The sequence below is a fragment of the Folsomia candida genome, unplaced genomic scaffold (genome assembly GCF_002217175.1).
Source record: "Folsomia candida strain VU population unplaced genomic scaffold, ASM221717v1 Fcan01_Sc039, whole genome shotgun sequence".
Classification (NCBI taxonomy): domain Eukaryota; kingdom Metazoa; phylum Arthropoda; class Collembola; order Entomobryomorpha; family Isotomidae; genus Folsomia; species Folsomia candida.
Genome location: NW_019091231.1, coordinates 575,671 through 591,943, shown reverse-complemented (window position 1 = coordinate 591,943; position 16,273 = coordinate 575,671). Strand labels below are relative to the sequence as shown.

General features: G+C 35.7%; 3 protein-coding genes across 3 annotated transcripts; 1 reads left to right on the top strand and 2 right to left on the bottom strand.

Annotated features, from left to right (window-relative positions):
* Positions 1 to 51: 51 nt before the first annotated feature.
* On the bottom strand, positions 52 to 5,268 carry LOC110861227 (synaptosomal-associated protein 25). The gene is made up of 6 exons (XM_022110331.2): positions 5,084 to 5,268; positions 4,467 to 4,556; positions 2,364 to 2,584; positions 2,164 to 2,286; positions 1,508 to 1,652; positions 52 to 1,426 (listed from the first exon to the last, which is right to left on the bottom strand). Exons 2-6 carry the CDS (start codon positions 4,551 to 4,553, stop codon positions 1,361 to 1,363), a joined length of 642 nt encoding a protein of 213 aa, XP_021966023.1. The 5' UTR covers positions 4,554 to 4,556; positions 5,084 to 5,268; the 3' UTR covers positions 52 to 1,360.
* A 1,600-nt stretch (positions 5,269 to 6,868) lies between these two features.
* LOC110861254 (ubiquitin carboxyl-terminal hydrolase 48-like) lies at positions 6,869 to 8,878 on the bottom strand. The gene is made up of 4 exons (XM_035844555.1): positions 8,661 to 8,878; positions 8,370 to 8,545; positions 8,148 to 8,255; positions 6,869 to 7,167 (listed from the first exon to the last, which is right to left on the bottom strand). Exons 1-4 carry the CDS (start codon positions 8,861 to 8,863, stop codon positions 6,884 to 6,886), a joined length of 771 nt encoding a protein of 256 aa, XP_035700448.1. The 5' UTR covers positions 8,864 to 8,878; the 3' UTR covers positions 6,869 to 6,883.
* A 2,505-nt stretch (positions 8,879 to 11,383) lies between these two features.
* Positions 11,384 to 15,551, top strand: LOC110861270 (P2X purinoceptor 5). Its single transcript, XM_022110374.2, has 6 exons — positions 11,384 to 11,782; positions 12,129 to 12,401; positions 13,007 to 13,365; positions 14,348 to 14,495; positions 14,578 to 14,814; positions 15,289 to 15,551. The coding sequence occupies exons 1-6, from the start codon at positions 11,501 to 11,503 to the stop codon at positions 15,316 to 15,318; spliced, it is 1,329 nt and encodes a 442-aa protein (XP_021966066.1). The 5' UTR covers positions 11,384 to 11,500; the 3' UTR covers positions 15,319 to 15,551.
* The last annotated feature ends 722 nt before the right edge of the window (positions 15,552 to 16,273 follow it).

Below are 16,273 nucleotides of genomic sequence, written 5' to 3'. Positions count from 1 at the left end.
ACTTTTCTGTATTTTTTTTCCAAAAACCAAATTTTTTAGAATTCTCCTCCCTTTCAATTGAACAACATTGTTTATTGCCACAGATATGTAAATATATGTATGCTAAAGCAATAAATACACCTGCAAAACTAGGTAAATTATTGATATGCTTGATAATTTAATTATTTCCATGTGTTTTACGAAATTAAGTCAATTTTCGTCAAATAACATATTTATTTAAGGCCCTATTAAGTTTCTAATCCTATTTTCTAAGCCAAAAGTAAGGCCGAGATTATTACTTTCTGTTCTATATTTAAGAGAACCTTCCTAACCTAACCGCATAACAGGTACGGTGTAACACATAAATACAAAAATACATAGATTATTAAGTAACTGCGAAAGCAATACATATTTTGTATCCAATAAAATGTCTTTAACATCTAACATAAATCACAATGTGAATTAAATTGTGCAAATTTACCCACAATATTAAATTATTGCTGTATTTATCAATGTGCACTCACACTAATTTGGTAACGGATCGACACCGCGTGGAGTTACTATGGTAATTCTGCATAGGATCGTTGATTTTTATCATCGAACGGTAACAATAAATTCAAATTTGTAAAAAATTCAGGTAGAACCTTTATACAGATGCGTACCGAATTTTAATTTCGTTGAAATTATTGATATTAGAGAGGTTGAGCAAGAGTACATGATTGCATTTTTCGATTGTAAACACAGCGGGAAAATCAAAATTAGTCAGACTTTTAGTCAAACTCAGGATTACAAATCTCCGTCTCCAGGCAGCATTGTATTGTACTCATATATCCAACTTACAGGAATTTCAAATCTGCCGCCGGAAATTAATGAGAATTACAATCCTCCCATAAGATATTCTTGCTCAACCTCAAGAAAATACAATCATAGATTGCGATTGTGATTCTAGCTACAATCATTTTTTTACAATCTTGTACTCTCGCTCAACCTCTCTATTGTTCGGTATCACATTGTAATCAACACTGTAGAGACCCATTGCGCAGTGACGGTGGAAGTTGGGGGGACACGTGGGGGCATTAGCAAGGTGGGATAGGAGAAAGAAGGGCTTATTAACATGGGCAAGATACGATTTTGGCGAATTTCTTGGGGGACAAGATCCCGCTGTTCCCCTGCTTCCGCCGCCACTGACATTTTGACTCCTCATGGTATTCATTCGTTACCAAATTATTTTGAGTGTGGTGTTAGCCTGGCTAAATTTTCTCCAAGGGCTGTGGCATCTCATTTTTTCACAATATTGCGTAAATTTTGCACAAATTTATGTACAGAAAAGTCTATGTATGTAAGCCAAATAATTTGGATATTCATAACTCCAGAGTTTTTCTTATTTTTTGAGAAGCTGGTTAGCCTTTTCGTTGGCGACATTTATCCTCGTCACGTTTGACTCGGCCTAGGAGAGTAGAATGATAATTTGTAAACCATTGTCTAATCGCCCTTGTAAAAAGGGAATAAATTTAATGTGTAAGATTACCATCATGTTGATCCTATCAATTTGATTATTTTGATTTCCAATCTCTCCCCCCATGTCGATTGCCATATTTCTCAAATTTCCCACCATGATGGAAACTTCGTCCATGTTTTGCTCCATCTCGTCTTCCCGGGCATCATTCGAATACCTGTGGGAGTAGTTAGAAAGTTGTAGTGTTTAATTTGTACGAGGGGTTCCTAAATACATAGTATTTTGTGTTTTTTTGAGTCCAAATACACATGTTTTTTGTTTTACAAATTTCTTCCAAATACATATAATGTGAGGTGTTTTCAGAATAATATTTCTACTCTTAATTATTTAGTAGCTTCAGCTACTTTATGCGAGGACTCTGTCTGTCTGCTTGTCAGCCAGATAACGGGAGAATGGAACGAGATATTCGAAATCTGTTTTCGATATGATCCATATATATACCCCAGTGGAAGGATACCACCCAATCAACTTTTGGGGCCAACCGGACAACCCCCCTCGGGCCAGAGGGTGTGGTCGGAGCAAGATGAGACTTTTACAAAAATTAATTTATGAATGAAGTATAGTGAAATCAAGTCTTCGCGCGCAGTCGTAGACGTGGTTGGGGTCAAAGTATTCTCTAAAACGTAGCTGAAGCTACTTCTTTGTTTGCGGTTTATTTCCCTTCTTACTTGGAAATGAATCCTCCATATGTCGGAATTCCTGCCCCGTCCAGCCCTCTTCCCGGACCTGGACCCCCACTTCCTCCTACGCCATCATCGTTCACCTTGAACATGGCTTCGTCCTTTGATTTCCTGGAAAGCAGAGTTGGAAGTTAAGAAAATCATCCCCGCAAAGTAAATTATTCACTATAAGTTACATAATAACTCACCCAGCACAGATAACAGAAAGTGGGGGACAGAGGCCAAAACAGCAACCACCCATTCCTTGCATGGCTTTTTCAGCCTCCACCATGTCCTCGTTGATGTCATGCATCCCCTTCTCGATGTTGTCGAGCTGCTCGCCTTGATCATCCAGGGCGACGAGGGTCTTAATCCCGGCCTCTTTAGCCTCCTCACACAACAATTTCATCCTCCTGGTACTCGACAAGGACTAAATATTCAAATTATTAATTGGCAACGTCCCTATTTATCGTCATGGACAACATATTTATAAATATTCCAACTGATGAATGGTCCCTTAAAGGGAAGAATTTATTACAATTCAATAACAACTCTTCGAAACGGGCTATATTTAAGTTTGCAACTGTATGGAAAAAAATTAGGTATGAATTCATACCGGAGTCTTTAACCACGTCTCCCATCAATGATATGGATTTGTAACATGTTAGTGCCATGTTTTAGTGAGGCAAATACATATGTATGTATGTATTTCTAACTTTTCTGTACAGAATCAAGTCAAACTAAAACTTGGTACACTAACATCTTATATAAGCACGACGTCAAAAATTCAAACATAGTATTCCAAACTAGCGTATAAGCCCGTCTCCCACCGGGCGACGAGCTTATTTGATTTTGATGAAAATTAAGTGGGATTGTTCATAATTTCACCGAATTTTTTTTATTGTATCTATATTATTAACTGAAAAGTCTGTTGGCAAGGGAAGTGAAACTCTCTCCAATTCAGTTTCCGTCACGGATAATATCTATCACTTCCGTTGCAGACAAACATTTCCCGCTTATAATATAGATTTTACATATTTTAGGGATTTTGAGTATATTTACCTATTTTCCTACATATTTCGAGGTTTTTATGTAAAAATATTTTTCTTCATGCAGAAGTTTTGGTTTTCTCAAAATTATATTTCCACGATAATTGAGTTCAATTCTTGTGAACGAGTATTTAGCAAATCGGATTTGCTCCATTTCTTCAAACTAAAAAAATAGTCTAGAATATAGAAAAATATCATTCATCATTAAATGAAAATCTGAATGTAATTCGGATATAATTCTGTTATAAGAGTATTCAAAATTTGAATCTTCTCCAGGATAAAGTTGGCAGATGGTGGGACATTTAAATTGAAAACATTTTTTATGTGTATATATATTTTCGAGTTTTTTTAAGTACATACATACATACATACTTATTACACATATTTTGCGGAATTTAAGTACATACATACATATCCGCCCTCTAGAAATTAGAGTCTATGGATAGCAGATCATCAGCAAAGTGGTGATAAATTAAGTTAATACGAGATAAACACAAACAAACTAATGTCCGTTTGGCTACACCAGGTTTTTTGCATTGTCAGTGGATATATAATATTCAGAGGGTTGACATGTATGTGCGTAAATTTCGCGAAATATGTATGTAATACGTGCTTAAACAACCTGGAAATATGACAATTTTTCTTAACTTAAATGTTCTACTATATTTATGAAACATAATTTTGAGGAAACCTTAATTTCCGAACGAAGAAAAATATTTTCACATATAAAACTTCGAAATATCTATTATACATAATATTCATATTTAGAAAAATATGTACTCCAAATATACAGGAAAATATGTATATATATGTACCAAAAATTATCGAAATGTGTGTGAAAATGTGTCATACTACAATATGGAAAATATGGAAAAACATGTTTGAATTTTTGCGATCGTGCTTAGATGGGATGTCAGTACACGAAGTTTTACGATCTGACTTGGTATGAAAAAGTTACATGCAAATACATACATATGTATCAGCCGTCTGATAATATTGTAACGTGAATGCATTCAGTGGGATTACATAAGGCTGACTTTTCCTGCCTGACCGATGCACAGTACTGGTTATAATGTTTTACAGAGAAAAGAGAGTAGGGCAGGAGGGGGAGAAAGACGGATCGATAAATCTGCTCAAATTTCTCTGCAACTTTCTCTCTCTCTCTCTCTCTCTCACTGTGCAAAATGTCTCGCCCTGTATTATGATATGCATTGATGGGAAATCCCTTTAGAAATTCACAACAATAAAATAATATGTATTTACCTCATCCGTGACTTGACTAGCCTTCAACTGTAAGGATTCCGCTTCATTTCTAGGTTGCGTTGGACTTTCTGGGGGTGGCGGAGGCATTTTCTGAAATTATAAAAATAACTGGTAAGACTAGAAAAAATAGGAATGTCTAAAAAAATTAAATCTAACTGACAATAGGGGTCTCCCAACGTATGCTCACAGACTTGGACGAAACTAACTAAAGTTAATTGATCACAAATATAATTAGTACGAAATTTGCAAATGGTACTATCTCCAATGCTCAAGTTTAGCGGAGACATTTGTATAAAAGAGGAGAAAACAAACCGAATGGCTGACAAATTTTTCATGTTCAAAATTATCTGCGAATTTTTCCCACTTTGGATGCAAATATTTCCGCCAAACCTGCGCATTGGTAGATAGTTCCATTTGCAAATTTTATATCAATTATATTTGGGATCGATTGACACTAGTTTGGTCCAAATCTGTGAGCATACGTTGGGAGACCTCCTTTGTAAGAGAAAGATAGTATAAAATGAGAATTATTTGACCACAACTCCTAATCCATTACTTAGATGGAATTATGAAAGTATTTACAAAAAATTGTGATCTCACAGTGTTGAAAACCTTACCAAGTATGCACGCCAAAAAGGACACTGACACTTAATAAACCAATATATTGAAGGAAGATGGGATTAATATTTTTTATAAAAAATGTTGAGCAAATCCAAACCAGATCAAATTGAGCAGAGCTGGACCGAGCTCCATGCCAAGGCTACGCGAAGGACACTGCGGCAAAAGTCGTGGCTGAGAACGGAGTGTTAAAGACACGAGTCGGAACGCGAAGAGAAAGTATCGTGCTCGTGAGCAATGTAATAACAGGGTTCCCGTATCTTCCCTTTTCCTTGTTTATTTGTCGTTTGTAGGAAAATCGTTACATCCGATGGTGTGAACTGTAACCCTCAGATTTGGTTGAAATTGTGAAATTATGTGGTCCAAGCCAATACAACCAACTCTTCTTCAGGTAGTTTTTGCAATGGTCAGAATTTAACAAAATATTTGAGCTTAAAGTTGAAAAATGTGCAATTTTTAGTACTGCACTTTTAGCACTGTATTTTAGGCAAAAGTTGAAAAACGATCGATTTTTTGCAACCAATTTTCTCATCTTCTTCTACATGTTTTTATAATGAATAGCAGATAGCATTCGAAATATTGACAAAATAAAGCAAATTCTTCTTTTTCTTAGAATTTTCCACTAAAAGTTCCGTGTAATCCAATTATTAAATTTTTTGCACTCGGATGAAGCAAACTCAACTTCCATTCTCTTCCCGTGCTAAAAATTGCATACCCCTACTTCACAATTCGTGCATCCCAAACGAACACTACAAACTTTCTCCCCCACTCCTTGATGGGGAAGGGAAAGAGAAAAATCAATATCTCCCATATCTGCTAAATATTTACTTTCACGAACACATGTTCTTCACAATTGCAGCAAGTAAATCTGTCATTTGGAAATACTTACATGCATGCATCATGTAGCAAATTTCTGCACAATTCTGAAAATATGTGGTGGATTAATATGTATGTACATAATTCTTACGTCGGGGTAAGTGAATTTTTAACTATATGTATAGATTGAATAAATAACATATTTTAGTAAATAATTGCGCAATAATACATAAGTAATATGTAAATGTACATATCATCACCGAGAAAGCCAACTTATACTGAATAAACTACTCTGCCTTTTTTTACTTTTATCACACAATCACATGGAATTTGAGTCTCTCAAATTATTTAAGACTAGCTTAAAAGCCCGTCTCCCCCCGGGCGAGAGCTTATTTAATTGTTATGAAAATTGAGTGGGATTGTTCATAATTCCATAGAATTAATTTTTGTTATATTGCACAGGAGGTGGTTATCTGGGGGTGGTTGTCTGAGGATTATCTTGGGTGGTTATTTGGGAGTGGTTCTAAATGAAAAAAAAATTGTATTAAATTATAATTTTTGCTCCGTTCAGAGCTTAACTTTCTCCACTTTCACTTCCGTTTCTGAAAATTACTGAGGCTTCCGTTGCCAACAAACACCTCCAGCTTATAATATAGATGTTTTTATAAAATTTGATCATTTTTTACAAGACCTCTCCTTGCTTTAAGTAAATACACTGTATTTAGTAGCGATGTATTATTATATGTATATATGTACATATATTTACATTGTCATGATTAATTCATATAAATATGTATGTATTTTTAGGGATGTAAATACTTGAACATTCTATTTCGTATTAAAGGTTTTTACTTATATAATACACCATTTTGTAATAGTATCAAGTGAGTACATGTTCATTCATATTATACATTTTAGAATAATTTAATTGAAATTTACTTGTTTTCACGTATTTTGTGTTTATGCAGGCAGATGATAGATTATTAAACCGGTCGCCGCTCCAAAATTGTCCGAATTAACTTAGTTTGAAGTGTTTTATTTCTTTCAAAAAGTAAATGTTGAGATTTTATATTAGAATACACATTACTCGAGCTACGAATAATTGTCATTGACAACGACATAGGACTAATAAATTTAAGACAAAATAAATATTCAAAACTGTAAACAGTACAACTAATCTTTGATTCTGTAACACTATTAGTAAAATGCATGAAGGGGTTGTTGTGGGTTTTGCACCTCCAGATCAGGTCGTTTAGTATTTTGTAATCTAGATCAGATATTTTAAGACCAAAATAACGTGAATCGGTTAAGAAATAACAATAATTTTGAAAACGTAGCATTTAATAAAATTATCCCGGATGCAAATATTGAATGGGGTGGTGCAATCAATCATCCCATTGACATCCTGATTAAAAGTTATCAATAAAAAACGGTCCCAAAAAAGGGGAAATCTTAGTGAGGTAGTGCAATCATAAGTAATAAATAAAATTAGATTGCAGAATTTTTGCATCACCGCTCTCGCTACCATTTTTACCAGATATAGTATAAATTTTCCTTTGCAACCGCATGAATTTTTAATTTTATTCAATAAATTGAGGAAGAAAAGCATTTTTACTGTGCAGCGAATGAGAAGTGGGTTAAATTAACTGAGATAGATATGTAAAATATAATGGCCAAATAAATGTGAACTACTTATTTGTTGGAAAAAGATATAAATTCATAATTTCAATTTAACATATTAATTTGGTGATTCTATTCAGACAAAATCGTCGGACGTTTTGAGGGGGCAATCGTTCTATTTAAACGATTAATGCTTCCAGTAAAAAATTGTACCGAGAGAGATGATGCAAAAATTCTGCAATCTAATTTTATTTCTATTACTTATGATTGCGCTACCGCCGCTACCTCACTAAGATTTCCCCTTTTTTTGGGACCTTTTTCATTCGAAATAAAAAACGCATAATTTTGAAAATTGTTGAAATCATGCACCTTTTGAATTTGACTTTCTCTTTGCAACTAAGCATTTTTTAGTTTATACAGATTTTTGTAGGATTATGCGATTTTTTAATTAATCAACATTTTAAAAGCTATTAATTTGTTTGAGAGCTTGCAATTTTTGGACAAATTTTTTAAAAGTATTTGAAATTTTCAAAAATATATATATATTGGACTTGTGAAAGCGCGGCAAAAATTTGATAAATGTATGCTAGCACTAATAGTAAAAGTGGAAGGGTTCAAGCAAATTACCTTCATCTTCTTTTAAAATTAGTTTCTGACTTTTTCCTCTCCCAAGAGGGTCCACATTTTCATCATTAAACTTCAGCCAAGCTCCCGTTCTTAGATCCTTAATTTGGGCTGTAGATTATCGTTATTAATACCAACATCAAAATAGTTATATGCATGTGTATATTTGTATGTTGATTTTGGTCTGGAATGGAACGAGAGTAACAAAACATTATAAAAAATTACCAATATAGTGTCCTGACGAAGTACTAGGTCCATTGTGAATTAAGACAGCACTTAAATGATAAGTTAATGTATCTATTTTATTCTCGGAACTTTCTTCTTCGGTCACCCTTGATGTCATGTCCAAAACCTCAGGAAACTGAATAGATGTTGTGACCTTTTTCTTCCTCAAAGTTTCCCTGTTAGAATATTCAAGTAGCATTATTACTTACTCTTCTTCCCCTTCTTATATTAATTAATCGATATTCAGTATGCAATAAATAAATAATATCATCAAATAATAAATGTCCATACCTATCAAACACAAATCTCATCAGTTGCAAATTTAAGACTGGTGGTAGTTTGAGTAGTTTTGTTCGACGTATGGCATCATTTTTACTATCACACACGGAACAGAAATACTGTTCTGAAAGGGTCAAGATTTCTTCTTTTAGTAGGTCATCCAAGGATTCGTTCAAATCCTTCCGAACTCCAAGACCCAAGAACCCCAAGACCATACCAGGCCCATAAATTTTACGGCTCTGCGCCCTCCTCCCCGCAAATATGTCACCGATGGACGAAAAGTGACTTTTACACGAAAATCGCGTCACTGTCTATAAAAGTCATTTAGGGTATGTATGTACATATTCTGGGATAAATGGCCCCTTTAGGTTCGACCGAAGGGCTCACACTAATCAAACGATATCAATTAATTTTAACATGTACGTAGTATACATAATAATACACTCTTAGCAAAACGGTATTGAATCATCACCAAACGGGGAGCCCACATGACTTAACCAAATTGTGATAATATTTACCCCACATTGTGATAAATCTTCCCCACAATGTGTAAACGTAACACTGGATAGTGAGGATTTAACACATTGTGGGGTAAATATTATCACGATTTGGTTAAGTCATGTGGGCTCCCCGTTTGGTGATCATTCAATCATACTTTCCCACCACCCCAGAGGCCAGGTAGGTCTAACGCTGAATTCATATGCAGGTCAAACCAAGCCGAGTGGATGTGCGCTTCGCGCACATCCGTTCCGTCCCCTTAGTCACTGACCCTTGTGGACATGTTTATTCAAGATTTTTTTGCGTTTTATTTTCAAATTACAAAAATTTAAAGTTTTCCTGTATTCTTTTAGATTACCATGAGCATTCTTAATTAGGTAACGGTTTTAATTTAGAAATATCCCGAAATTCATTCTCAGTGTAATTTTTCCTAAGCAATTTTTTATCACTAACCCTCCGATTTCGTTTTAAAATTCTTGAAATTTTAAAATTATGTGGTCCAAGTCAATACAAGTAGCGTATCGTGAGGCAGTTTGTGCGATGGTTCGAATTTGGCAAAATATTTTTACCAAGCGGATTAAGCTGACCCCACTCCAATTCCCTTCTGAAGGGCAAAATCTCCCATTTTTAAACATTGACCTTAAATATTTTGACAAATTCGAATCATCGCACAAACTGCCTGAAGAAACGCTACTTGTATTGACTTGGACCACATAATTTTAAAATTTCGAGAATTTTAAAACTAAATCGGAGGGTTACATTTCACACCATCGCATTGTTAGTATTTTTTTTCGCCCTTAGTCAGTTGCCTAACCAAGAAAAATACACTTCCAAAAATTTTTAAAGTTCGAAATTTGTTTGCTAAATACTTCGGAATTTTAAAAGTTCATAAAACGAGAAATTTAAGAATTACTCCATGTAATTCTGAGCCCACAAGTTGCTCAAGTTTAAAAAAATTGGGGAAGTTAAAGCGCCTAAAAAACCTCTCGATTTTGGCAAAAAATTTGCATAATTACAAATTCCGTCACAAGAAAAAAACGCACATTCAAAAAATCGGGAAAATATAGGTCAGCCTTTTTCTGTGCGCAAACAATTTAAAATTAGTCAGTTGAGCTATTTAAATGTAACTTATAATATTTTAATCTGAAGCTATGGACTGGTCACTGAAAGAAAGTGTCAAGTTATTTTGACTTGCAAAAAATGAACGCAAGAATCAAATGCAATGAAACAGTTTCATTGAAACTTTTGTGCAGATGACCAGACCGAAGTTTCTTTATCCTTCAATGGTCCAAATATCCCTTCCGTACCGGTGGGGAGAAGACTTTACCCCTCATGACCGTTTTCCTCACCAATTCTATGATGATTTTCTCCACAACCCGCCGAAATTTTTCCAAATTTTTTGGTGCCCTTTTTTCCGAGTATGTTGTTTCTCAATTAATGCCCAAAATCTTTCAATGGGCAGACATTGAGGCACGTTTGGAGCGTTGTCTTTTTTCTCGACGAAATCAGTTGTTTTCCTCGATACACTCTTTCAAACAAAGTTTTCCACTTCCTCCAAATTTTGTGCTGTCATTTTTTAACGAAATGAGATAATCAAATGCCATTTTCAGTTTTAGAAAGCTTATTAAATTTACCCCTTTTTCTGTTTTTTACATATTCAAAATTAATTTTTAACTGGTCGAACCAATTGAGGGAACCATGACACTTTCTTTCAGTGACCAGTCCATAATTTCTGCTACTACAGACAAGTCGATGAAAAAAAATAGCCAATTCGTTTACCATTTTTCGCAATAAATTTCAAATTTCCCCAAAAATGAATTCGACTTTAGAAATAGGATTTTAAAACATTGAACAAGGCTTGAGACTAAAAACTCCATGACGAAGATATGCGGCCTTCAAGCGCTTTAGTTTGTTATGCATAAAGTGACGAGGGATAGTTGGACGTGCAGGTCGCCTTCGGCGACCTGCAAGTCCACCCAGCACTGCAGCTCGCCGAAGGCGACCTGCAGGTCTATCTCCAATTTTTTCCGTATGCAGGTCTACGCTTCCCGTGCGGGTGGGTGGTGGGAAAGTATGCATTCAATACCGTTTTGCTAAGAGTGGAGGTTATAATTATTATATATGTAAATATTGTTTATCGCTTCCTTGATAACCGCATATAATGCATAACAAATAACAAATTGTATAACATGATCAACTGATAATAAAATGATTTCATTTGCACTTGATAACACGGCCCACTTGAACGTTGGGTGCAATTTGCTAAGGACAAAATCCAGCCCAGTCCCACACCCAAATTGCAAATAGAAACTTATCTGTCGGCATTCTCAATTCTTAAAAGTTTTCATAAAATCATGCCGAAGCAGTGTGATTGCCCCTACCCGGTAAAATATCGGACTGAAGTCAGCCAAGAATTTAAACGTCCCTGGACCGGTCACACGTTAAACGGTGTCCACGCCCTACTTTGGGTGGGCCTTTTCGTCCTCGTGTTTTACAACATGCTCGTCTACCACACGTATTTGGAGAACACGTCAAACATCTTGGCGGACATTGATTCCACCGTTTCGGGAGCGTTGTACACGTCAGATCCAGAACTGCCTCCGTTGTATAAAAGATTCTGGGACAATCCGGACCTCGTTACGTGAAAAACTGTTCACTTTCATTCATTCAACGAGAGCGAATAAATTATTTATTCATTGTCCAATAAATTCGTGATAACGGGGGAATAATTCTTTCAAAAATTTTGAGTTAATGAATATTAAATAAATATTTATTCAATTCTCAATCGGGTATGAAGAACGAATGAATAATTTTCAATTATTCATTTCTCTCTTACTATATATTGAGAAATACGCGAGATAAGACGAATTTTAGATAGGATGAATCTGGAATGAATATTAACTTTTAAATTTAGAATGCATGAATAATTTTTTCTAATTGTTAGATTGAATAAGTTTTGAATAAAGAAATATTTTTGAACAGGTAGTCTCCTCGCATGAGTCAAAAGATGGCGAATCGCTGATCCGAACTAATCTGATTATCACACCGAATCAAACTAGAGGTGTGTGTTTGGAGGATATAAACGTTCCTGGGGCAAGTTGCGAATCGGATGGGGATTGTCCACCCGGGAAAATATTAGGGCCAGATGGACATGGTTCCTTAACGGGGAAATGTGTGGATACACTGTGTCAAATAAATGCTTGGTGTCCGACCCCATCGTATCAGTTGCCGCTTAAGAATGGAACCTTGTTTAAGGTAGCTTGCACCCAAAAATCGTCAAAGGAAGCATATTTTTTATGGTTTCTTAGGATCTAGGAATTTATTTTAAAATTCTGGTCGACAAATTTGCAGCCAGTAAGCTGGTTAAGGTTCCCATGGATGACGCGTTGGCGCGTAATCTCACTCTGCCCCTACCCAATGTATACAAATGCAATTTGTAAAATCGAATCAACTCCATGAGTTTTGAGATAAATGCAACTTTTGATATTTTAATCTAAAGCTAATTTTTGGTACTACAAACAAGTCGACTTGAAAAAAATAAAAAATTAATTTTCGAGGAAATTTATTTTGAAAAATTGGCAAACGAATTTTTAAATTTTTTAAAAACGGCCGTGAGGTTTTTCCTAATTTCGATGAGTTCCAAATTTTCGGTAGGTTTCTTAAACTTGAGATTTATTCCTTCAAAAAGTGTTAAAATCTGGTGTGTATATTTTTTTTACAAAACCTGAAGAAACTACTGTACTTGCCCTACAAATTTGTCGTCCAGAATTTTAACATAAATTCCTAGAGCAGAGGAACGATTGAAAATGAGGTGACGATTTAGACGATTTCGGTGATCAATAATTAATTCCTGCTTTTAGGATGTTGTAAATTTTACCGTCACGATAAAAAATACGGTTCGGTTTCCTGACTTTATGGGAAGCGGAGGTTTCGCGAATAATTCGGCACTAATGGAAGGCGAGACATGCCTGTATCACAATGAGACGAACAAGTTATGTCCAAATTTTAGGATTGGGGACATTATTGAGTATGCGGGGGGTGATTTTGACAAAACAGCGATTCATGGGGGTGTTCTAGCAATAAATTTGAACTGGGATTGTGACCTCACGTGGGGCAAGGGGATGGAAGATTGCAAGTTGGTGTACGACTTTTCTCTCCCCAGTGGAGAAAATTTGATCAAGTTAAGAACCTTGGGGGATAAGAGGGGATACGAATTCAGGTGAGTTGTTATTAAAAAAATACACATTTCGTCGTTCAGAATTCATTAATTTTTAAAGTTAATAAATTACAAATAAAGAAGGCAATCATTGTAAATCGGGATTAAGGGATGAAATCCCTTAATAAGATTGCTATGTCCGTCTGTCTGTCTGTCTGTCCGTCCGTCTGTATGTCCGTCTGTATGTCCGACCGTCTGTCTGTCTGTCCGTCCGTCCGTCTGTCTGTCCGTCCGTCCGTCTGTCTGTCCGTCCGTCCGTCTGTCTGTCCGTCCGTCCGTCTGTCCGTCCGTCCGTCCGTCTGTCTGTCCGTCCGTCTGTCTGTCCGTCCGTCTGTCTGTCCGTCCGTCCGTCTGTCTGTCCGTCCGTCTGTCTGTCTGTCCGTCTGTCCCTCTGTCTGTCCGTCCGTCTATCCGCTGGTCTGATAGGTTCTGAACGGAATTTTGAACGTAAACTCCAACGTCAAGGGACCGGACGAGTTCGAAGATGGACACTATAGGTCCTACCCTTCAAGGTCAAGAGGTCACACAATGTCATTTAAGTGGAAAATTGCATATACATGTCATTTAATAGGAAATTTAATTCCGATTTTTATGGTGACCTCCATTTTGCCCTTAAAGGTCTCAAAGGTCACATAAAGGTCATCAACTATTGAAAAAACGCATTTCATTTTGAACTGAAATTTAACTCACTTCCGATCTCCATTTTGACATCAAACGTCTCAAAATGGTTAACAATTGCTAAATTGCTACAAATATCGAAAAGCGTTAGATGTGTATCAATTTTAACAGATTGTGAACACTGAATGCGATAACTGCGAAACTTTATTGATCTTTTAAGAATTTTGAACCGGAAAAAACAATATGCTCTTCATTTTAACGTATAAAACACTTATTTTACCCCTTGTTTACATTGGTTGCAACGGTTTGCTAAACTTTGTATTTTCTAATTCATTTTTTAAAAAACTATTTCTGATTTATGGCATAGCACGAGCATATACCACGAGGACGATCGAAGGACACATATTCACAGCTACGGGCTGAAAATCATTGTCAACGTGCAAGGAAAAGCGAGAAGGCTGGATTGGCAGAATGCCATCATACAAATTGGATCTGGTTTTGGCTTAGTGTCCCTGGTACATAAGTGCTGATACAATCCATGGAATTTGATAAGCCAAAAAGTTACAGCTGTATGATTTTTATCTGTCGAATTTTTAGGCGGGTTGGATAGTCACTTTTGTCACGTGGGTTTGTTGCTGGATGTCGGGCGGTAAATTTCATGCAAAAAATACACTCGGACAAGAATCGGCTCCTTCAATTTTAAGCTCTTCGCTTGGATCGGTGGAGGACTTAAGTCGATCTTCATCTCACGTTTTCCAAGGGACCAACAGTGCCACAAGTGGGGCAACACATGCCTCTTCCTCATATGAAGACCATTCCACACGGGCTGCAGAGGTATGTATGAAGTACTTATACTTACAATGGAGGTCTCCCAACGTATGCTCACAGATTTGGACGAAATCAGTGTCAATCGATCACAAATATAATTAGTATGAAATTTGCAAATGGAACTATCTGCCAATGCGCAGGTTTGGCGGAGATATTTGCATAAAAAGAGGAGAAAACGCACCAAAAGGCTGGCATAGTTTTCATTTTCCAAATTTCCTGCCCATTTTTTCTGCTTTGGATGCAAATATCTCCGCCAAGCCTGGGCATTGGCAGATAGTTCCATTTGCAAATTTCATACTAATTATATTTGTGATCGATTGACACTAATTTCGTCCAAATCTGTGAGTATACGTTGGGAGACCTCCATTGTTAGTATAAGATATATAAACTCGTAAATTTTCCCAATATTAAGTAAATTAAGCATAATTCTAATGTTGGAGCTAATTATACTGTTCGATAACATGTTAACGTTTCTTCTAGACGGAACGTCTCATACAGGCAAAAGAATAACCGCCTGGTCTCAATTTACACTGTAGGACATCAGCAAAAGAATTAACAATTTTTAGTAAAACAATTTCTATTTCAAATACATAAAACTTCCCAAAAGTCATTGCCATTTTCCAATTTCTTGTCTTCAAAATTATGCATTAGCTCTACATATTAATTGCAATTGCTTATGTACATATTCAATATATGTAAAGCATTGAAAATCCCGAATAAATTAGTTATGCATGTTTTACTTATTTCAATTTCTAAGAGAAAACAAATTAGTAATCAATAATTAAAAATTCTTCGCATACATATGTACGTTAGAAGAATTCTGATATAATATGTATGAAGAGGCAAGCGATTGTGTGGATTAGAATTCGATGGTAATTATAAATAATCGGGTTAAAATTGTCCGTTACTTCGAAGGGATTAGATTACATATTATCGTTTTTTTAGAAGCTTTTAAAGAGAAGCGACATCGATCTGACAATTGTGAGCATAATTGAGTTTCTTTACTTCATTTTTTACATACTTATTTTGGCGTTTTTTCATAAACATAAAATATATTTATTGCAGCAATTTTTCGCTAATATGTACGTATCCACCCTCTTATTATGTATGCAGCTTATAATTAAATAGTATTCGATCTGAATCATGTGGTAAACTAGAATGGTGCACTTGCGTTCTGGAACCTCACTTATTTCGGGCGAGTGCACCAAGTCGCATTGTTCTTGTTCGAAATGTGTCTCAACCATTGGCCGGATTCTGTCAAATAGAAGAAGATATACGGTAAGGAGAAAATCGTAGTGGAGAGTATTTCACATTTAATTTTAAATTTTTTTATAAGATATGTAGATCGGAAGAATTGAAGTCTCCGATCCATAAACGTAGTAAATTGGTCCATCATGTTTCAACACGTATTTCGTCGAACAAGGAACAATTTTTTTGTGGTCAAAGGTCCATAATTCTGCAGTAG